The sequence below is a fragment of the Vulpes lagopus genome, chromosome 4 (assembly GCF_018345385.1).
Source record: "Vulpes lagopus strain Blue_001 chromosome 4, ASM1834538v1, whole genome shotgun sequence".
Taxonomy (NCBI): Eukaryota; Metazoa; Chordata; class Mammalia; order Carnivora; family Canidae; genus Vulpes; species Vulpes lagopus.
In genome coordinates, this window is record NC_054827.1 from 99,349,284 (window position 1) to 99,373,192 (window position 23,909).

The following is a 23,909-nucleotide window of genomic DNA, read 5'->3' on the forward strand; positions in this document are numbered from 1 at the left end:
GTCATGAGATGGAGCCTTATATTGGGCTCCTCCGCATGGAGTCAGTTTGAAACTCTCTCTCACTCTGCCCCACCCCAAAAAATAAATAAATCCTAAAAAAAATAACTTTGAAAAATAGTTATCAGATACTATCTGCACACAATGTGCAAAGATAATAACAAGTACAGATCTTCCTTGACTTACACTAGGGTTATATCCCAATAAAGACATCGTAGATTAGAAAGATCCTAAGTCAAAAATGCACTTAATGCACCTAACTGACCAAATATCATTGCTTAGCCTAGCCCACCTTAAATGTGCTCAGAACACTTACATTAGCCTACGGTTGTGCAAAATAATCTAACACAAAGCCTATTTTATAATAAAGTGCTGAATAACTCATGTAATTTATTGAGTGCTATACAGAAAGTGAAGAACAGAATGGATGTATAGGGACAGAATGGTTTTAAGGGCGCTGGTTGTTTACTCCTGTGATTGTGGCTGACCAGGCACTGTGTCTCACTGCCACTCCCCAGCATCATGAGAGAATACTGTCCCATCTATCGCCAGCCTGGGTAAAGATCAAAATTCAAAATACGAAGTATGGTTTCTACTGAAAGGCACGTCACTTTTGTACCACTATAAAGGTGAAAATTTATTAAGTTGAACCATTGTTAAGTTGGGGACCATCGGTATACAACCTAACACAGACAACACTGACCCAGTCCAAGATAAAAAATGACATACAGAGACATACTTAACACAATCATCATCTGGAGAATAAATCAAGAAGGGCAAACCGTGACTCTGGAATCCTTTCCTAAATGACACTTTTGATAATGCAGTAGCTCCAATTAGGTTATTCTTTTGTTCTGTTCCAAAATACACCTAGATATGAAAAAGTACAATGGAAAACATCTCTCTTTACCAGAAAAAAAAATCTAATTATTAGATGGTAAATCTAGTGTTAAACTAAAACAAAGGTTAGATGAATTAAAATATGGCCCTACCTCAAAACATCAGCATGTCTTTCCAATCTTACTGTATCTTGTTAACATTTTCAAGGGAGAAAAAATAAACATTTATAAGTCATTTAAAACTAAATAGTCCATTTTAAACTTTCTGCTGAGAACATGGAACATACACTGGAAGCCAAAGGTGAAACAGGTTTTTAAAATATAAGTAGTAGCAACAATAATATATTGAATCATATAATTTCCAAAATGTTGAAAATGAATTTTCATGCCGAAATAGGAAAATGCCAGTGATTCTGAGTATCTACATAAAATGCAGTAACCCAAAGTATACAGTCAGATCAGAAGGGAAAAAAATATGTTAAAGGCTAGTTTAAGGTTTTTATTCTCTAATTATAATAAATCTTTCAAAATTTAGTAAACAGAGAATGGAGAGAAACAAAGTTAATAAATGCTTACCAAGGTTATAACAAACACGGAAATGAATACCAAAACATAATTTAAAAAAGATCACAAACTAAAATCATGTTTGGGATATAGGATGTAGATAGTTCTAAAGAGTTTCAACTGGGTTACTTAAAAACAACAACAAAAAAAGCTTGACTTCATTCTGGTCACACAGAAGTCCTTACAGAAGGGTAGAAACACTTTTGTTTTTCATCCCAAAGAATAAAGCAGAGTCTCGACTGTCAGATACTCTCCAATCATCAAAGCTCTTGAGATATAAATCACCTTCCAACAAGCACAGAGTGGCTCACTCAGAAGTCCATCTGCCCTAGGCTGAACCTCTCCAAGTAACAACTGCTTTCAGAAATTCAAACATCTGAAATAACTTCAAATTGTAACAAATATTCCACTTTCATTTCCACATGGAAGTCCATGGACCACAAATTTAAGTAGAGTTATGATGGGTGACAAGTAGGGAGTGTGAAGTCTTTAGTCCAGAAGGACCCCAGCTGGACAGCCTTGCTCTGGCTGCCAGAGTGCACTTGCTAGAAAGCCCTGCCCCCATGTGGCTGGCCAAACTGTGTGTAGCCAGGCCACCTGCCTTGGGGCACAAGGGGAAGACTCCAGTCAAAAATAATACTGTGAAGTGCCCACCTACCTCTGACTGTTAAAAGATTTCAGGATAAAGCCTCCTAAGCAGAAACTAAACCCTTTCCAGGCTTGGTGGCTTGGACAATTGGAACATGCCACAATTAACTGCTGTATCTGCTTGGGCCTTACTGAGATTCTCCCCAGGGACTTCCGCAAACGGACATTCACATTCTGTGACGATGCTGAGGCCCAGTTTAAATGACATCTTTCCTAGTCACAGCTACATTTTTCTGGTAATACTTCACCACAGAGGATCTTTTAGTTGATATTAAAATTGTATATAAAGGTCACATGCAATGTTCTTTCGTCCTGGGGCAAACCGGGTATCTCAGTACTTTGGGCTCTTGGTATTCCTTCTGTGTCTGGAACCCCTTCCTTCCCAGCCCTGGCTGCCTGAGGTCTGTTCTGGAATGCTCCGATCATCTCTGCTTTCCACCCATAGCACTTCCCCAGGCAGGGCTGTCAAGCTCTGCCCGCCAAGGCTCACTTCAAGTCTGTGCCGCCTCTCAGTGCCTCTGAAGGGGAGAGCTAGCTCCAATAATCTGGAAATAATGCTGGTGTCCAAACAAACAGGCCACAAAGATATCCAGGGACGACTGGGTCTTGTGACAGCACCCAAAGCAGGCTCTGAGGAAGGAGTCCTCCTGCAAGCTATGAAGTCATCACTGAAGATAAATCAATATTTCATGCCCCCATTCACTGCAGGAATGAAAACTATAAAGCGCGAAGGCAACGGAAGGATTCCTTTCCTCCTAGTTTATTTTCTCAGGTTCTCCTGAGCCAGTGTGAAAAAGCAGGTACTCTTATTGTGTGTGTGGCCCTCACTCAGCCTCTCCATCAGGCATAGTCAGTACCCACTAAATGTTAGCTACAACATGGGCAGCTTCCCCAAAATAGAACACGTTACAGGAATGGCAAACAACACATTCTGAGACTTCCCCTTCTCTGCTCTGAAGTCACGGAATAACCAGATGAATTAACATGCTCTCATCCAGGAACACAATGATGTCTGTTTCAAAGAGAAATGTGACCAGTTTTCTCCACAATGGAAACAATGTGTGCATGCACATGCACACACAAAAACACTGCATTATTACATTCTTCAGAGGTTATTTATTCTGTTCAATAACAAATGTGGAAATCAAATGATTCCATTCACTGAGTGAAAAATAGTGAAATAATAGATCATCTCTGAGAACCTGAGATACTTTATCCATTTTAGATAAAGGATCATTTCCATACATTTACTCTTTCAGCACCCATGAAAATATTCTTTTTATTTCTATTATTATCAACCTCTCCGGCCTGCTGGCCTTCCCCACTGCCCTTGGCTAATGTGGCCAACCACCTCCAAATGTCCCCTGCCACCTTTGTGCCCGGTCACCACCAACAGCACAGCACCCGGAGGGTGAGTTCTAACATCGTGTGCCCCATTCATAGATTTGAGGGCGAGGGGGCTGTAACTGTCAGAAATGTGACATAACTGTCAGGGTCCATGACATCAGCTCTGTAGATTTCAAAGTGCTGATGGCTCTCTCTGTTCTGTGTCTTTATGAAAAATTACATTATTTCTCCTCTCAAGATAAAAAACAAAGGAAAATATAAACTCTAGTTCTCACTCCTCGAATGACCTTCTCTGACCACTGGCAGGTCCCAGTTGCTTTGCCCTCCCCGCTCCCCACCCCAGCTTTGAGGCCGCACGTATCTGTGGATTACCCACACCCTTCTGGAAACTGCCCTCCTCAGCTTCTCTAACATCTATCCATGAACTTCTCTGGCTTACTCCTCTACTTCTGACTGTCCTTGAACTAGCACTCTCTGGTTCTAGCAAAACCGTCCCAGGGGAGAGTCTTTTTTTTTTTTTTTTTTTTTTCCAGCTGTGTGTCCCTCCTACCTTCCAGCAGAACAGATCAAAGCGGAGTTACTTCTGCTGAAGAGGAAGATGGGGGCTCAAGATCCACCCAGCCCAGCCCCGGGCATCTCTGTAAAGCTCTGGGGTTCAAAACAAACTATAGTATCTTTCCATACCCCTAGTAGTTCTCAGCTCTGTCTCCACTCCCTGCTCTGCTCTTTCAATCTAATGACCTCCTTCCCACTTTTCCCCCAAATAAAGTCAGATGCATTCCCAGATACAGTTCAAGGGCCACCTTCTTGTGATTCTTTTGCCGTACCCTGGAGGTACCCTGGACTGCCTCCACTATTGTTCATAGTGCAACATGTCTGTTTACTTTTCTGCTTGCTCTACTAGATCTGACCATTCTAACAGCAGACAAGATGATGATGGAGGCGGTGGTGGTGTGTGTGAAAGATATGAAGGAGAGGGGTCCCAGATGAGCCAAAAATGAAGCCTGGACATATTCTGGCTGTGGGGCTGGCATCTTGATCTGCATGAAGAGAGGTGAAGGCTGTGGCTGGAGACAGGGAAAGGACAGTAGCTGGCTACTCTCCAGCCCAGCCACCAAGGATGGAATGTAAGCCCTAGAAAGAGGCAAAATCAAAGAACTGCTTTCAAAACAGACTATGAAATATATATTAAGGTAGAATACTAAAGACCTCATATTCTCTTTTTAGAAATAATATTTCTCTATTGTTTTCTTTAAGATCTAAATTTCTAAAAGGCTCATCTGTATTTTTCTATTCAGTTTTGATAAATAAAAATCTCGCCTAAAATCAGAGCCAACAAACTTCTCAAAAAGCATTTGCTAGTGAAAAGAAACTAAAGAGGGAGTCGCTGACATAAATGGAAGACAAAATTCTGACCTGTGGACCCAATCCAAAAAGCCTGTAAGATAAAGGTAGAAGCTGACAGTATTCAGAGGAATAGACAGCTTATTGCCATTATGCTTATAATTTTCCAAAAAGACAAGAGTCCTTGCAAGGCTGTCTGTGAGAGTCCCTTAGATATGCAGTTTAATGAAAGTAACCATTAAGGGCAAACTGTCTACTATTAATTGGTTGTTAATTGACAAACTGGACTCAGATTGGCCTCTGGAAGTCCCAAACATATATAACAGCCAGATTACTTTGTTCTGCACAAGAGCCTCAAAACTCTACTTGATTTCTCCCACTCTGGAAAATTAATGAGGGTGATAATTCTGGAAGACTCCTGTACCCCACAGCAATGCATATCCTCAGGGAGGGTTGGGAGTGGGCCACAGTACACTCCTGTGCCTAGTTCACTGACACTGAAGCCAGCAAGGAGGCCAGGTGCTTGGTGAACTGGGACTAGTGACGGCAGGTCCTCTGTTCCTGCCAAGAACACATGACCTGAATCTAGTCATGAGAAACACTGAACGGCTCCAGGTTCAAGATTCTTTAAAACTGTCAAGGAGGAAACATGACATCTCTAACCAATGCCTGTACCTGGATGGGATCCTGCACCAGAAAGGAAAGAGAGATACCACAGGGAAAGTGGTGAAGTTTGGATGGGAATTGTAGATTGGACACTATTATCATGTCAGTGTTGATTTCCTGATTTGTTACATGGTGGCAAAGTGGAGAATGACCCTGTTTGGGGGACCTATGTATTCAAAATGTAGAGATTGTGAGACATTATATGTACAGTTTGCTCTCAAAAGTTTCAATGAAAGACTAATGACAATGGGTATGTACACTTCTATCTCCACCCCCATCACCACCTCTACCTTCATCACCAATACCATCACCTCCACCTCCAATACCTCTAAATGGCATCACAACGTCTACTTTGCTCCCCCCCTTATTTCTTGCTATTCAGGGGTGTTTCCCATAAATAGGTCAACAGATTAAGCTGGTTACTTTACCTAACTCCATATCAAATGAATTACATCATTTTACATCATCTCTTACTTCTTAATGCCTACTATGGGAACATTTAACGGTCTCTAAGTTTTTCTCTACTGAGCTGCCACAGCTAACGAAACAATCAATTAACCAACAACCAACCAACAGATACTTAATGAGCATAAAATCTGTCATGTGTAGCATTCAGGGGAATATAAAAGACATGCTCCCTGTCTCTGAGGAGGTGAAGCCCTTGATACAATCAGGAATAAAACATGCACTAAGAGTTGAGGGCACAGTGAGGAGATCTGCTGGTGGTCGTGGGCCAACACCTACAATGATGCAGATTTGTAAAAGTGAACAGAAAGATGCCCATATCACTAAAGGTCAGGAGGGAAAGCTGTGCACCCAGAGTAAAAGGGGCCCCCAATGCTCCCTGCTGTTTCTTCTAGGTTCTCATACTGACTGGTGAGATGGGCAATGGTGATCAGGTGGGAGCAAGAAAGGGGAGAAGTGGCTGGCCCCCTCCCAACAGAATGGGAGGCAGGGGAAGTTGGTATTCAATGTGCCTTCACATAACCACCTTCCATCTTCTCACCTTGGGGTGCCCAGCTCCTTATTCACCAGTCAGGTACCCAATCATGCCAAGAAGAAAGCAAACTTGGTAGGTATTAAAAGTCAGATATTTAGTTTTAAAACAGTGTTCTTGACTCTCTCAAGTGTCCCACAGAGCTCACAGAGGAGGTCTTAAAGGGTAGAGGGAGAAGGAGAAAATTTCTATCACTGATATCTTCATAGGTTACACTTATTTTCTATGAGCCTACATAGAGACTCCTCTTTATCAGGAGAAAAAAGTTACCTTTTCAAATATGAAAAATTGCTGATCATTAAAAAAAAAAAACAGGGAACCCTGGGTGGCACAGCGGTTTGGCGCCTGCCTTTGGCCCAGGGCGCGATCCTGGAGACCCAGGATCGAATCCCACGTTGGGCTCCTGGTGCATGGAGCCTGCTTCTCCCTCTGCCTGTGTCTCTGCCTCTCTCTCTCTCTCTCTTTCTGTGACTATCATAAATAAATAAAAATTTAAAAAATAAAATAAATAAAAATAAAAATAAACAGAATTACCTTAACAACAAGGCAGCAATGAAATGTGACTTATTAGCCCAGAAATACATATAAAAGTAATATACTCCAAATAGTATCTTATTATCACATATTTTTCCTCTAATGACAAAAACTCCTCTGAAGATTTTGAGACCTATCATTTTTGCCTAATGGTTCTTGGTGATGACTACAACTGTCTAATCCAAAGCTTAGGGAACACAGCCATAAACTATTAACTGGTTCACTGTTTTCTCTTTATTGTACATGAAACTTTTTGGAGTATTTGTCTGTTGGCAGAAAGAGAAAATTAGCAATCTAGATTTACACCCACAAAGCAGGAAATAAATTGTGTAAGTCTATATTCAGAAGAGCCTCCCCGCACTGAATGAATCCTACTCAACTGGCTCCATTTTCCTGTTTTAGGGAGGATGTATGATCAAGGAAGCTGTAAAATTTCAAGCAGTCTGTTGAATTTTTAAATTATCACTAAAAATGTTTTGACTATACACTTAGAAGTATCTGAGAAGCAGGGAGGGACAAGGCAACCTGATCACTCTAAACAGGCCATGGCCCAGAGCGAAACGGAATAGTTCAGCATATCAACATCATTAACTGCGTCTAAAGACAAAATAGTCACTTTTCTTCTTCTGATCATCAATACATCACTCCATCACCTCAAGGGGCGGTGAGAACTTGTCACGTGGTTTTATAGCATTTTACCCATTAGAGTGTTGAACAAAGGCTCAGGTTTTCCAGGCAAGACAGGTGTTCATAACAGACTTGTCCAGTGCAGGCCTTGCCCAACAAAATTTTAGCAAGGATCTCTGGGACACTGTCTCATGGAAGCAGTGAGACTGGATGGATTCCAGTCTCCTCCAGTGAACTCGGAAGTCAGTCATTTATGCTGTAGGATTTGCCAAATGAACTAGGATGCCCATCCCATTTAATCCCCACAGAGAAAGCTGAAACAATCACCTCTCCCCAGGAGTGAAATGGCATCAATCTGACGCCTGGACCGAAGCCAGCCAACTCAGCTGGAATCCGAGGTTTCTCAGCCAGAAACTGGGACCTTGAATGCATAGCAAGTGGACCTCTTCTTACTCTATTTGCTCTGTTTTTCCAAAAGCAATAAAAATTGTATTTTTTCTTAGGCAAAATTGAAAGTAAAGTGTAAAAATAAAAAAATACACGTTATTCTGTTGGTCATGCAAATTTGATATTTGCACATAACCAGAGATAATGAACTAAGTTTGTCTTTCTACTTTAAGGTTTGCTCATTGCTCTGGCAGTCAAAGGAAGCCATACATCTAATAAAATTTTTTACAGATTTTAAAAAGATCATATGACAAAATTTTCATTATTTTTTGAACAGAGACACCTATGGTGGCTAAACTATTTCCTAAAGGGGATGAGAAGTATCTATTCCTGTATAATTGGCCATCATTTACCAAGTAATTACCCTTTGAACATTGTGGCTGAAGCTTTTGAAATGTGGTTTTCTATGATTACATTAGAGTCAACTGTGTAAGAGAACCAGATCTGAATCCCATTCTCCTCCTCTGAGACTCTCTTCTAATCTAGTTTTCAAGAGTAGCACTTCTTTCTTTTAAAAAGAAGACAGATTTGAAGAAGTGGAGGGGAAAACAACCTTCCTATCCCTGTGCTAAAGATGCTATATGCCCCTATGTATTTTGGATATTACAACACCAATTGCCACAGCTTATGGTAGATGGTGGCAGTAGCCAGGCTGTTAGGCTCTTTTTAAAAATTTCTCTGTTGTTTGGAAAATCAGTTTATTGCTTTCCTAAAAACGGAACATGCACATTATAAAGATTTCTAAGAATCTAAAAATCTTCAAACATTGCTGTCCTACCACCCATCACTGCGAAACCTGAGAAACAAAACGAACTCAAACTGCAAAAACGTCTAATTGATTGCAGTACTGTTGAGCCTCGAACAGTACAGGTTTGAACTAACTGATAGGTCTAGATATGAGTAGATTTTTTACAACACGGTGCTATAAATGTATTTTCTCTTCCTTATGATGTTTTTTCTTTTTAAAAAGATTTTATTTATTTATTCATGAGAGACACACAGAGAGAGAGAGAGGCAGAGACATAGGCAGAGAGAGAAGCAGGCTCCATGCAGGGACTTGATCCCAGGACTCTGGGATCACACCCTGGGCCGAAGGCAAGCACTTAAACGCTGAGCCACCCAGGCTTCCCACAGTTTTCTTAATAACACTTTTTCTCTAGTTCAGCTTATTGTAAGAATGAAGTGTATAATACATAGAACACATAAAATACATGTCAATGGACTATTTATGTTACTGCTAAGGCTTCTGGTCATCAGTAGGCTATTAGTAGTTAAGTTTTTGGGGAATCAGCTTATAAGTGGATTTTTGACTGCATGGAGGCTTGATGCCTCTAACCCCTGCAATCTTCAAGGGTGAACCCTAATTACATTTCATTAATACATTCTCATTACTGAAAGAGATTAAATATCAGTGTACCAAAGTCCATGGCCTCTCAATGTATTCTCCAGAAAGCAGAAAACCACGTAGTCCTTGAACACATACATGTTCCTCCCTGGAATGGGACCTTCCATCAATCTCAACTTTACCTCTCTCTCTTAACCTCAGTGTCAAATGTCTTCCCTCTGGGGATAACTAAGACATTTCACTTTTGAGATAAAGTCAAATTGGAGAGATTTCAAAAAGAAAGAAATTAATTCTGCAGATAGTGTTATTTTTTCCTTGCTTGAACTGTGTACTCACTTGAGCCAGATCAACTCTTGCATGGCACAAGGCAGGGGATGAATTATCAATAATTTTAAAACATATTCATCATGATAAAAGATAGCTCTATCTGCTAACTTTTCCTCACAGCTAAAATAATCTATTTCTATTGTTGGGAGGCTGAAAGCAAGTGTATATGAAGTAAAGCTTTTTTTCCTGTCATAGTCTACTGATATATTTACCTCTTCCCCAACCACAGAGACCATAATTAAGCAAACAAACATATTTTATGACATGCCAGATTTATTAGTTATTGGACTACCTTCAGTAATGACAATGTTTAATACTATAAAAAAGAACCTGATAAATTCCAATTTCCATTTTTTATAATCCAAAAAGTAACTCAAAACTGCTTCTCGGGGATCCCTGGGTGGCTCAGCGGTTTGGCGCCTCCCTTTGGCCCAGGGCGCGATCCTGGAGTCCCAGGATCGAGTTCCGCATCAGGCTCCCAGCATGGAGCCTGCTTCTCCCTCTGCCTGTGTCTCTGCCTCTCTCTCTCTCTATGTCTATCATGAATAAATAAATAAATAAATAAATAAATCTTAAAAAAAAAAAAACTGCTTCTCAATTCAGTGTTTGACTTTTGCAAAGCAATTCTCTTTATATTAAACCATATTTATATTTTCTTTAGTCATATTATTAGCTTTGCTTAGCAAAACCTTACTGTCTTTTCTCAGTTATTGCTTAAATGTCTTTTTCACAAGAAGGTCACATTTCACCTTCTGCTGCCTTGTGTCATAAAATGGTCAAGTACACTTTTAGGCAAAATTGAGTATAATTATTTTAACAAGAATAGTTACTAAAATAAAAATTAAGAATATCCACATTTACTGAACTTTTGGTTTCATTAACTATTGATAAAAGATTGCAGAAGTCATACCCTCAAAAAAGAAAGTCTTTGTTACCACTGTTTGAAACAGGTATGGTGAATGGTATTTCTATTTATTGATTGATTTTTAAAGAGTTTATTTATTTGATAGAGAATGCACAAGCAGGGGAAGCAGCAGGCAGAGGGAAAGGGAGAAGCAGCCTCCTCACTAGGCAGGGAGCCCCACGTGGGGCTTGATCCCAGGATCATGACCTGAGCCAAAGGCAGACACTTAACTGACTGAGCCAAGCCACCCAGGCATCCTTCAATGGTACTTTTATAATTCAGAAATTTTCAGAGCTCCAAGGGGAGAAGCGAACACATCTGGTCTGCTAAACATCCTAAATATCCATTAATTTGAACCCTACATAAATTTGAATAAATTCTTCTTAAAGCAAAGAAAATTCTACTATGTCTTTTATAGCACTACATTATCTCTTATGAGCTAAACAACATAATTAATAGCAAAGGACAGTGGGGACTGAAAGTGCCAGTGTTCCTCTAAAACATGCATGAACGTATCACATACTCACATGAAAGCCTGTCACTTGGCCTGGGGGAAAAAAAAGAATATGACCACTAATGTTAATCACTTCGAACAAATAGAAAGGACTAGCATTAGCTGAATCAGGATCTGTCCTAATCATATCAGAGTAACTCTATTTTCTGGCGCTGCCAGGAAGGTGGATATTTGGGGTTAATCAAACACTTAGATCCTACTTACATTAACTTGCAGATTTGTAACTTTCTAAGAAACTTACATTAATACTCCACTGAACTTAATTCAATTTTTGTTGCAGAGTTCAGGAAGCATTTCTTTATTTTGGTCTTCGAATCACAATCATTTATTATAGATGTTTCATACAGATACCAGTTAACAAAGCATTCTGGTTGGTAACCTGTTGGATAAACCCATTTTTATTGCCAAAAAAAAAATGTGCACAAAATACAACTGTTGTGTTTTTATGCAAATAAAAATGAAATAAAAATGTTCACATTCTTTGAAAAATTTAAAAAAATACTGCACAGTCCACTTACAGTGAGTTCACAGAAATCGATGCTGTCAAGGCTTTTGCTTCTGTGCAGTCTCCCTTTTATTCGTCTTAAAGAAGGTTTTCCTTGGCTGACGCTAGAAGTAGCACCATTTGGATTTTCAGAGGATGGCGTTACCCTGCAAGAAGGGAAAAAAACTTAAAAGACAGGTTTGTAGGTAGATATGTTTCTCAAGCATGATATAAGGACTTACTTGAGAATAGCTCTAGAAATCTCGTGCTCTTTTTCAAACAAGAAGCTAAGAACCACAGTGGAGCTACCTCTGATCAGATATTCTCTTTCTTTCTTTCTTTCTTTCTTTCTTTCTTTCTTTCTTTCTTTCTTTCTTTTTCTTTCTTTCTTTCTTTTCTTTCTTTCTTTTTCTTTCTTTCTTTCTTTTTCTTTCTTTCTCTTTTCCTTTCTTTCCTTTTCTTTCTTTGTATTTTCTTTCTTTGTATTTTCTTTCTTTGTATTTTCTTTCTTTCTTTTTCTTTCTTTCTTCCTTCCTTCCTTCCTTTCTTTCTTTCTTTGAGATTTTATTTATTTACTCATGAGAGACACAGAGAGAGAGAGAGAGAGGCAGAGACACAGGCAGAGGGAGAAGCAGGCTCCATGCAGGGAGCCTGACATGGGACTCGATCCTGGGTCTCCAGGATCACACCCCTGGCTGAAGGCGGCGCTAAACTGCTGGGCCACAGGGGCTGCCCCAGATACCCTTTCTAAGTATTTCTTAGCAGCTTGCTGGCTTAGAAATTTTTCTTGATGGGGTTCAAACATTTCTACATTAAGACTCACTAAAAGTGGGGGATCCCTGGGTGACACAGCAGTTTGGCACCTGCCTTTGGCCCAGGGCGTGATCCTGGAGACCCAGGATCGAATCCCACATCGGGCTCCTGGTGCATGGAGCCTGCTTCTCCCTCTGCCTGTGTCTCTGCCTCTCTCTCTCTCTCTCTGTGACTATCATAAGTAAATAAAAATTAAAAAAAAAAAAAAAAGACTCACTAAAAGTCAACTCTGTGACCATCAAAGAAGCAATGAAGGCCAGACTGAAGTTTCCTAGGTAACTGGGAGGCATCTGCTCCCCTCTAGGTGATTTTTTATCAAGCACTCAGCCCAGAGCCCAGCACGCTTGGAGCAAGTTGGCTATCACTTTGTACAACCACAAATACTGTTCAGCATGCTTTTTCAAGCATGAAAGTAACTTCAAAAATTTAAACATGACAGCCAACACTTAATTTTAACATGATTACAGAACCAAGTAAATACAGATAAAAAGAAATGGTAAATAATCTAATCTATGCACATTGGGATACATGTAAACACACAAAGTCCACCATGTGTTCAATCGCTTCTGTGCCACTAATGCTGACAGCCTTAGAAGGTGCCCCGGGAACCGGGGAGGAAACTACTTAGTGGATTATCATCTTAGGGATGACAAAGGTTTAAGGAGTAAGACTGATTTGTTATGTGTGGCTTGTGAAAATCAGTTTCCTTATTTTATGATCAGATTTCCTGCTTGTATACATTCCATGTTCACATACTTTTCAACTTTCCCGACCTAATTAATATTTTATACTTGAAATGCTGTCTGAAAGGGATAGGTCTCTCATGGGGCGCCTGGGTGGCTCAGTCAGGCGTCCAACTCTTCATTTCGGTTCAGGTCATGATCTCAGGGTCCTGAGATTGAGCCCCATGGTGAGCATGGAACCTGTTTAAGATTCTTTCTCTCTCCCTCTGTCCCTCCTCTCTGTGAGCATGCACTCTCTCTCTCTCTCTAAAAAAAATAGGTCTTCTCTCATTGCTTGAAAAGGATACACTGGATGGACTATTAGCAAAGTAAATTTGACTTATATAATAATGAGACGGCAATGAATATCATAAAATAGACTAGATTAGGTATGCCTGCAGTTTAAAAGTACTACTTCCCTATAGTTAGAATATTTAAAGAGTATGAAAAGATGCAAAATTGAAAAGTAAAGCTTCCTTCTCCCCCCCATCCCAAATCCCCATTCCTTTTTCTAAGAACAACCACCACTAACAGTTCTTTGTATAAACTCCCAAACAAATGCCCATGCTTATCCAGGTATGTGTGAATCTTCTTTGAAACTTTTTAGCAGTGATCAAATTGCCCTGCACCCTACTTTTTCACTTAGTAATATATCTTGAAGCTTTTCCCAGAATAACCAGATTTATTTCAATTTTTAAAAGATTTTATTTTTAATTAGTCTCTACACCCAATGTGGGGCTTGAATTTACAACCCTGAGATTAAGAGTTGCATGCTCTATCTACTAAACTAGCCAGGCATCTCCCCTCCCCCCACATTTTTTTTTTAAGATTTTATTTTTAGGTAGTCTCTACATCCAACATGGGGCTTGAACTTACATATTTCATTTCTTTTAATGGCTAAACAGTATTTCATTATATAGGTGTACCACAATTTATTCAACCACTCTTCTAACCAATGGGCATTTAGCTTTCAAATGTTTATCAAACTATAAAGCAATGAACATAGTTAACATCTTTGCGCACATAGTATTTACTTAGGAAAGATTACTAGAAGTAAAACGCAGGGTCAGAGGTTTCTAGATGTTGCTAGGTACTACCTTTCAAAAGGCTTTACCAACTTATACCTCCATCAACAAGATATAAGAAAGTATGTTCATGTGAGGGTGGGAGTATCCTCAAGTGGAAGAGTGACTTTATCATTTTATAACAACTTCTCTGTATCCTTAATTACACTTATCTTGTTGAAGGGCTGATTTCTATTAAAAAAGACTATTTTGGAGTTTTCCAACATGAATATGGATTTGAAACTGATCTTTATATATTAGTTTTTCCTTTACATATTTCAAGTCTGTTGTATTAGATGCTTTAATGTTTATAACTCATATCTTTCTGGGATTTAACCTTTCATCATATTAAAAGGCTCTGTTCCAGTTAAAGACTTTACCTTAAATGCTATTTTGTCTATTAATTTCCCCATCTACATTTATATATTATCTTTTTTCTTGACTTATCTTTTTTTGTGCTTGTCTTTTGAACCTTTCCAAGCCCCTGCTGTCTCCCCCTGCCCTTCTTTTAGCTATACCCTTAATCTTGTTAACTCTTTAGCAGCATGTAACCAGATTATTTTCTTTCTTTTTTCTTCTTTTAAAAATATTTTATTTATTCATGAGAAACGCAGAGACACAGGCAGAGGGAGAAGCAGGCTCCATGCAGGGAGCCCGACTTGGGACTGGATCATGGGTCTCCAGGATCATGCCCCGAGGCTGAAGGCATGGCTAAACCACTGAGCCACCCAGGCTGCCTTATTGTTTTCTTTTTTATCCAATTTGGGAATCTGTATCTTTTGAGAGAAACTTAATCCATTCAAATTTGTTGTGTTTACTGATATATTTAGGTTTATTCCTGCCACATTGTTTTATAGTTTATATTTTTCTAGTTTAAATGCTTTCTTTTTCTTTTCCCACCTTTTTAATATGATTGAGTTTTCTATGTCTCCACCCACCCCTGGACTCTCTCCTTTCCAACTCATAGTTCAAAGTTACACATCTAAAAACAAAACAAAACAAAACAAAAACAAAAAACAAAGTTACACATCTTATTAGGGCAACTCTAACTCTAGCTAACTATATACACACACATATTTATATATTTATATGTGCATAGGTACATAAATATATGCATACATATATACATACTTCTATATTTCCAGAATATATTTGTATACACATATATATTTAAACTGAAATATTTCTATCAACATCTACAGTTCAGTGGTATTCCTATCTGCTGTTCCACAAGAAACAACATTAAACCCACCTCCGTTTCCCTTCTTTTCCAACACCAAGACAACCCTACCCAAAGCTCCACCCTTTCTTGGAAATAGTTTCAAGGTCTCTTAACTTCTCTTTCATACTTTTGATCCCTTTATTCTTTAGTGGTTCTTTAGCTTACTCCTCTAGGTTGCTAACTTGCTTTTCAGTTTTATCCGTTCAGCCATTCTCTTTCAGTTTAATAAGCAAAGGTTAAATTTCTGAAGTGTCTCATACTGTGTAATATTAATACAATATTCTCTTGCATCTTTCTGAAAATAACCATTTAAATCGATGGTTTTTCTATTTTCTCAGGACTTAGTTCTTTTGTTTGTTGAGTACAGTAATTCTCTTAATACTGGCTTTCTCCAACTGTTTCGTGATTTTTTTTTTTTTTAAATTTTATTTATTTATGATAGGCACACAGTGAGAGAGAGAAGCAGAGACACAGGCAGAGGGAGAAGCAGGCTCCATGCACCGGAAGCCCGACGTGGGATTCGATCCCGGGTCTCCAGGATCGCGCCCTGGGCCAAAGGCAGGCGCCAAACCGCTGCGCCACCCAGGGATCCCGTGTTTCGTGATTTTTAATGTCTACTTATACTTGTATTAGAGAACATCTGTTTCTGCATTGTCGAGATTATTGTGGCCTGCCTTTGGCAACTCTGGCAGGGAGATGGGACAGGCTGTTATGAAGTAACTTCTCTTCTGGGTCACAGGGCTCAGTAGCTATCTCAGCTACAGCCCTGTGTCTCTGGCCCAAGAGCTCGCATTCACTGCTTTGGTAAGTGAGAAAGCAACACTGTTGTCCACAACTTGTCACAAACTAGGGAGGCAAGGAGTCAACTGAGCATCGAATCTGATTAATTCCCCAAATGTCCTCTGCTCCTTCCATCCCTGGAATGCTGTTGCACGCTATCAACCTCTCTTTGTGCAGAAATGTTCTCCTGCTCATTTTGTGGACAGTGGTTCCTACAAGGCTTTTCTCTCAGTAGATCCATCCAATCTAGTATGTACATTTCAGAGATTCTGCAAAAATGTTGGTCCATTGATGGCATTTGGTGTTGTTTACTCAAACTGTTAGTATTTTTGTTGTGGCTTTTAAAAAAAATTATGTATTTATTTATTCATGAGAGACACAGACAGAGAGAGGCAGAGACATAGGCAGAAACAGGGAGGGAGAAGCAGGCTTCCTCCGGGAAGCCTGATGCAGGACTTGATCCCAGGATCCCAGGATCATGCCCTGAGCCAGGATCATGCCCAGACACTCAACCACTGAGCCACCCAGGCATCCCTGTTGTGGCTTTTTAATGCATATTTTCGTTATTTCATTGAATTGCTAATGAGTGCACCTTTCAAGTCACCTCCAAGGATAAAATTCTGATGATGTCCTGCTCATTATTCTCAATACAAAAAAAAAAAAAAAAAAAAAGTAGTACATTGTACAGTGTTGCTCTCTTCTCTGCAGAATAAAAGCTTCCATGAAAATAATGAAGAATTTCACTTAAGAGAAGAAGTCATATAGGAAAGAAAAACAGATTTGTAAAACAATATGTAAGTCTTAAATTCTGTTTCTTTTCTCTCACTTTGATAGCATTGATTATGTGACATAATCATAAGAAATTAATATAAACTTTTTGACAAAGATATTTTTCACAAGTTTTTCTCTCATTTGACTCGAAAAGCATCACTATTTACCTTTTTACCAAACCTAAAATCTGAAGTCTGTGATAAAAATTTATATCCACCAAATGTATAAATGACTGACAGCCAAAAAATTTATCAGACTTAACTCAATGTAATATCAAGTCTAGTGATGAAATCAGGAAAAAAAATCCTATCTAAATATAACTAAAACTCCTAAATATAATCCTGCCCTCCCCCACCAGGATCATAATAAAAACATTTACTAAAGAGTAGAACTGAATTGGTATATAGAAGGTGAATATCAGGTCTGTATCCACCCCACCCACAGACTGGGCAGGAGGAAGGTGCTTTGCCTAGGCAGAGAACCAGGCTCCTACAGAGTAAGAGTTTTGAGCAGGTCTTTGGGAAACGAAGAGGTTAAAAAGCATATGGTTCAGTAATGACCCCCTTTTCTTTGGTGAGGAAAAAAGAAAAGAAATAAACATGATTCCAGATAATAATATACAATGTTAACTAATAGATAAGTAGAAGGGGCATTGAGATATAGGGGAATTTAAAATGTCACTTCTGTTTTACTACTGTTTTTGAGAATTAATATATGTCTTGGGGCAGGGATTTGTGTGTTCAAATACTTTTCTGCTGGAACCTCGTTAAGAATAGAGAGGAATATTTACAATTCAGTTAAGACGAGCTGTACTTGGATACAAAAAGCCCACGAAGGACAGTTCTGATGTCTCCACGTGGAGATGTGGAGGGAAAAGAAAAAGGAGTATTTTGTTGTTGTTGTTCTAGTTTTTTGGTTTGTTTTTGTTTTGGTTTATTTATTTATTTATTTATTTGAGAGAGAGAGAATATAAGCGGAGGGAGTATAGAGAGACAGAATCTTAAGCAGGCCCCACACCCAGCATGGAGCTTGATCTCACAATCCTGAGATCATGACCTGGACCGAAATCAAGACTTGGACACTTAACCGACTGAGCCACCCAGATGCCCCAGGCATATTTTTAATCCCAAGGTCCCACTCTCCTGATGGTGTGGTCTGAACTGAATTAACTCAGACTCTGGGCTTTATTTCCCAAATATTTAGGAGAATGGCCCTTGATGACAAGGAAAATAAAGTTAGTAACTGAGATGTAAGCATTTTGGATATTTTCCCTTGAATTCTAGGGAAATCGATATTTAGCTTACAATGAAGTAAGAAAAGAAAATTTTCCTAATTCTTAATTCCATTTATTCATCTCTAGGGGATGACTGGGGAGAAAATTTCTGCTTCTCTCCACTCTGTTCATAACCTCTGTAATACAACCATGTTTTTCCTTGTGGTCAGGGCTGGCATGCTTGACAGGCAGAAACCCTCTCATTTGGTTTCTAATGCAGAAGTTTGGGCTCACAACAATTTCTGACCAAGGTTCACTTGGAACAAACAACTCCTAAGCTTGCCTACCTCATCCATCTCTAATTTCTAGTGGAAAAGATCTCAATAATAACAAAGAATTGGGCAAAAATAATCAAAATGGTAGAAATTAAGCAGTTACACAAGAACAAAATACCGGTAGAAATAACACCTAACAATCTTTCTACAAGATATTAATTTTAAAATATCAGGAATTAGGGATGCCTGGGTGGCTCAAGGGTTAAGCGTCTGCCTTTAGCTCAGGTGGTGATCCTGGGGATCTAGGATTGAGTCCTGTACCGGGCGCCCCACAGGGAACCTGCTTCTCTCTCTACCTATGTCTCTGCCCCTCTCTCTCTCATGAATAAATAAATAAATAAAGCCTTAAAAAATATATCAGGAACTGATAACCACAACCAACTCAAGAAGAATACTGATGGGTGATAGCAGAGTATCTTTCCCCCAGACAATGGGAAGTACAAACAAGGGTGTAAGAAGAGGCCTCGAGATACTGCTAAGCACAGCAAGGCAGCTGACTTTAGAAGGATACTGAATTCTTGTGAAGGATGCTTCCATAAATGCTGGTAAAATGCTAATTTTTGTCTTTAAGTATCAGACTTCAGAAGCCTTAAAATGTTTATATACATGGCTGGCCCTTAGTTGTACATATAAATAAGAATGTGTATAACTGGCTACAATTTGCGCATTAAAGAAACTAAGAAAGGGATGGATGCTAACTAGACTTACTGTACTGATCATTTTGCTATATAGACAAATACTGAATCATTATATTGTGCCCCTGAAAGAAATATGTTGTATGTCAGCTATACCTCAATAAAGAAAAAAAGAAAGAAGCCAAGAAAGGATGTGCATATTAGAGCCATTCCTGTCCCATCACAGGAACCTCTGTGACCCATGAGGGGGCTATGGGCCACCCTTGGAGAAACAACATTCTATAAGGCACTTTCCAGTTGTTTTGTACCTGTTTTCGGTTGTTCTTCCTTTCTAGACTGTCATGTCCCTGCTCAAATGTGTTTTTAACCCCAACAACTGGCATAAAACCTGATGTGTGACTCTGGGCAAGTCAATGACCTCATTTGTAAAACTGGGAGGAAACAGCAGCTACCTCATAGTGGTGCTGCAGGTTATATGAGGATGTTTGGAAAGCACTTCTACTGGGTCCATCAGGTAATAAACTCAAGGAATGGCAGCTCTTCTTTTTTCCAGAATCTGCCTACTGGACAACTACTTGAATGAGTGCACTGATGCCACACCACCTTCAATAGTTACTCAATCAAATAGCTGGGAGAAATATCTTTAGAGGCATGCAGAAAATGAGGTGACATTCTCTTTTCCCCCTAAGATCAGTGTAAATGATAATAAGGGCACTCCATGCAAAAATCTGGATGAATAACAATAAAACTATTATGAAAATATTTTTCACATTTCACATAAAATCGACAGGAGTAACAATTGTTTGGGCTTCACACCTGTTGAAAAGCAGAGAGTTTGCCTCAGTACCTGTACTTGATTGGTTGGTGCTCCCTCTCCATTTTTCCTAACCCCAGGAATCTGTGAATGAGACTCTCATTTAGAAAAAGGGTCTCTGGGGATCCCTGGGTGGCACAGCGGTTTAGCGCCTGCCTTTGGCCCGGGGCGTGATCCTGGAGACCCGGGATCGAATCCCACGTCAGGCTCCCGGTGCATGGAGCCTGCTTCTCCCTCTGCCTGTGTCTCTGCCTCTCTCTCTCTCTTTCTCTGTGTGTGACTATCATAAATAAATAAAAATTAAAAAAAAAAAAAAAAAAAGAAAAAGGGTCTCTGCAGAAATAATGAAGGGTCCTGAGATGAGATCATCCTGGATTATCCAGGTGGACTCTAAATCCAATGACAAATGTCCTTATAAGAGACAGAAGTGGAGAAGACACAGACATACAAAGACCATGTGAAGAGGCAGAGAAAGATGGAAGTGAGTCAGCCACAAGGAATGCCTGGAACCACCTGGAATGGGGAGAGAGCAGGAAGGATTCCCACCTAGAGCCTTCCCGGAAGCCTGGTTCTGTAGACACCTTGATTTCAGACTTCTGCCCTCCAAAACTGAGGGAGAATACATTTCCGCTGTTTTAAACTACTGAATCAGTGGTAATCTGTTACAGCAGCTCTAGGAAAAACAGTGCCCTGCTGCCTCTTTTCAGAAGCAGCAATTATAGAAGATACCCACTGGCTGCAAGCTGCACAAACTCACACCTACTTTGGGTAGAAGTCACAGGCCTTAGTTCTATGTTCTTAAACACTAATGATTCAAAACCAAACAGTCCTACTTCCTAAATTTCTTGGAGAAGGAGACAAGGAGAAGACAAAGTTCTTGTACGCTCCAGTGATGCAGGTCTGGCTGTTTGTCTGCTTTGCTTTCCACCAAAAATGGTGTACAAATCTATTATTCCTTATAGGAATTGCAGAGCCAATCAGAAAGATGAAAAGATGGTGCACAGAAGAAAGCTAATGAGCACAAGTGGTCAAACTAGATAGAAGTGTGGGGCCAGAGCCCTGGACCAGGCAACCCTACCCTTTACTTCCATCCGCATAAGTTTTGCAGGCATGCCATCTGTCCACATAAACTGCAAGAATTTAGAGAGAGAGGAACACAGACAGCATGCACTTTCGCGTAAGCACATTTCATATAAATCTTCGTATGTGCCACAACCAATTATCATAGTATCCCTCACATCTTCTAAATGGGTATAGTGCATCCCAAGGTCCGACAATCCATGCTGATGTCTGCTATTGGTTCCTACCCACCATGCTGGAGTCAGAACCCATATCCACACATCTTCTTGCTATGTAATAGCACCTGTCTTAATTCCCCATATGCCGTTGGCTCTAATACTGGCAAAATGAAATGTTATCTAGAAAATCAATTCCAGAGGATGTAAGAGAGAGATGAGTCAGGCAGCACAATATTCTTCAACTTAAAGAAAGGACTATATATATATATATACATATGTATATACACACGTTTGAAGTACCATCCACTCTAGAGTTTCCATCATGTATGCTCTTCACTTTGCCATTACAGAAATTATATTAGCATTTGCAAATTCACTTAACATTGAGCAGAAATTCTGGAATGCTCATTTAAGATTGTGGATAAGTTAAACAAAATCCCCTGGCTTTTTCCAGGCTCTCTCTTCATTAGATGGTTTTTAACTGCAGCCCTGGTTCCCTGCCTGCCTGAAACATGAATCTCTAGAGCACAAAAGTTACCTGGATTTTATTTCTTTGTGTCTTCTCTTCACACACTGTATTGGGGAATGTATTCTCAGAAGCAGCACTCCACTGAAAACGAATAAACCTAGTATCCTGACTTGGTGGCCCACTGATGCTAATTAATATTCATGCCCAACAGTTCCTCAAACAATATTCCCACATCTTAGTTTTTAAATTTGACATCAAGAAAATTTCTTTCCCGGTTATGCATTATTAAGAACTGGGTAATGGGCATTAAGGAGGGCACATGATATGATGAGCACGTGTCATACGCAACTGATGAATTATTAAAAACTACATCTGAAACTGATGATGTACTATATGTTGGCTAATTGAATTTGAATTTAAAAAAAGAATAAATCTATTCAACATGTATCTTTTCAGAAACTATTTTGTACCAGATACCAGTTATAGGGGACTTAGTAATGAACCAAACAGACAAAAAGGCCTGCCCCCATGCAACTTACATTCCAGTGGCACGGTTGGGGGGGAGGTAGCATGTATGGCAATTAGGTAAAATATGTAGTGCCTTATATATTGTAAGTGCTCAGGAGAAAGGCAGAGCTGGTGCTGACCTCTTTTTTTCTTCTTTCTTTCCTTTATCAACCTGAAAAGCCATCTTCCAATGTTGCTGCTTCTTGCTTCATAATAGCGACAGTCTTCATATATTTGCTAAAAATCTTCTTCCATGGACATTTCTTAATTACTGCCAACTATTACCAGTCTAGTCCTTGATGTGTTGTCCCTTGCTATTCATCAAATTAAAATACTGTTTGCAGAATACGTCTCTCTCTTTTTAAAAATTTTTATTTGATTGAGAGAGGAAAAGTGGGGGAAGGGGGCAGAGAAGGAGGGAGAAACTCAAGTGGCCTCTTCACTGAGGGTGCAGCCAGATATAGGGCTGGATCTCACGACCTCCAGGTCAGGACCCCAGCTGAAAGAGTTGGAGGCAGTGCCACCAAGGTATCCCTAAATTTCTTTCTTTAAATAAATTATTGGAGGGAGGGCGGTGAGGAAGACACTAATAGTCACTAAGCACCCATTATTCAGCCAGACCTAGTGGCAGATGCTTTGTATTCATTATCTCAGTTGATCTGGGTTATGACCCCAGGAGGTAGACAATATCATTCTCACCGTACAGACCAAGAAACAGATACTCCAGTAACTTGCTTAAGGTCACAGAGTAAGTGGCACAGCTGAATTTGAACTCTGCTGCCCATATTTTTTGGTCTTACCTCCAAAATTCTTCATTATGGGGCATTCTTTTTTTTTTTTTTTCTTTTAAGCCTTTTTTTTTTTTTTTTTTGGTTGCTCCATCTTTATGTTCCTTGGATCACTCATTTAGTCTTAGATGGCACAAACTACTTTTCTCAAATGCCTACAAGCGGCCTCACTTCCTTTTCCCTATAACCTTGAAATTCAATTCAATTAAAATCGAACTGTGTAAATCTCCACAGACCACAAAATGTAAAATTAAAATAGCTACCGAACAGCAAGATTGCGGACATATTCTTTTGACAGTCACCACCCCTTCGCTGGACTATTTGGCGACAGAGCCTCACGCTGAAGTCTGAGGCGGCGGAACGCCCAGGCAGCCCCGGGGACTCCGCATGCCCCACTTAAACGCTCACAGAAACGCAACACAACCCCCAAGATCCTCCACGGTGTCCACCAGACCTGGAAAACTTCGGACGTTTTCTCTTCTAAGGGCGATCTCTTCCCGTTACCGCCGGTAACGGTTTCCAGGTCAGAGGAACTGGAACGCGTGCGGGTAAAATGCAGCCCCGCACCGTGCCATTAGCGTCGCGGAACTTACTCCCCTCGCGGCGGGGGCGAGCGGCTGGCCCGTCGCCTGCCCGCGGCGGGTGCGTGTTGACACATCGCGGGCTGTTCTGCGGCCCGCGGGGGAGCCCGCCGGAAACCCCGAGCGACGGCCTCGGCGGGGACGGGCTGGCAAGGACAGCCCCGGGCGGCAGCCGCCGGGCCCCCGCCTTCCCCCCGGGCGCCGTCTGCGTGTCGCGGCCGCACCTGCCCGCGGGGGCGCGGGCCCCACGGGCTCCGAAATGGCTGCTGCGCTCGGCGCTCCCCGCGCCCTCGGGCCCGCCCGCCCGCCCGGCCTCGCCGCCCGCCCGCCCGGCCCCGGCCCCGGCCCCGGCCCGCGCCCGCCGCGCCCTCAC

At 40.5% G+C, this 23,909-nt stretch overlaps 1 protein-coding gene across 6 annotated transcripts in view; it reads right to left on the reverse strand.

Moving 5' to 3' along the window:
* Positions 1–23,909, reverse strand: part of TJP1 (tight junction protein 1) — a 244,509-nt gene that overhangs the window by 220,358 nt on the left and 242 nt on the right. For all 6 annotated transcript variants that reach the window (XM_041751851.1, XM_041751848.1, XM_041751847.1 and 3 more), the window contains exon 2: positions 11,619–11,751. In XM_041751851.1, coding sequence (XP_041607785.1) covers positions 11,619–11,751 — 133 coding nt within the window. The remainder of the gene's footprint in view (positions 1–11,618; positions 11,752–23,909) is intronic.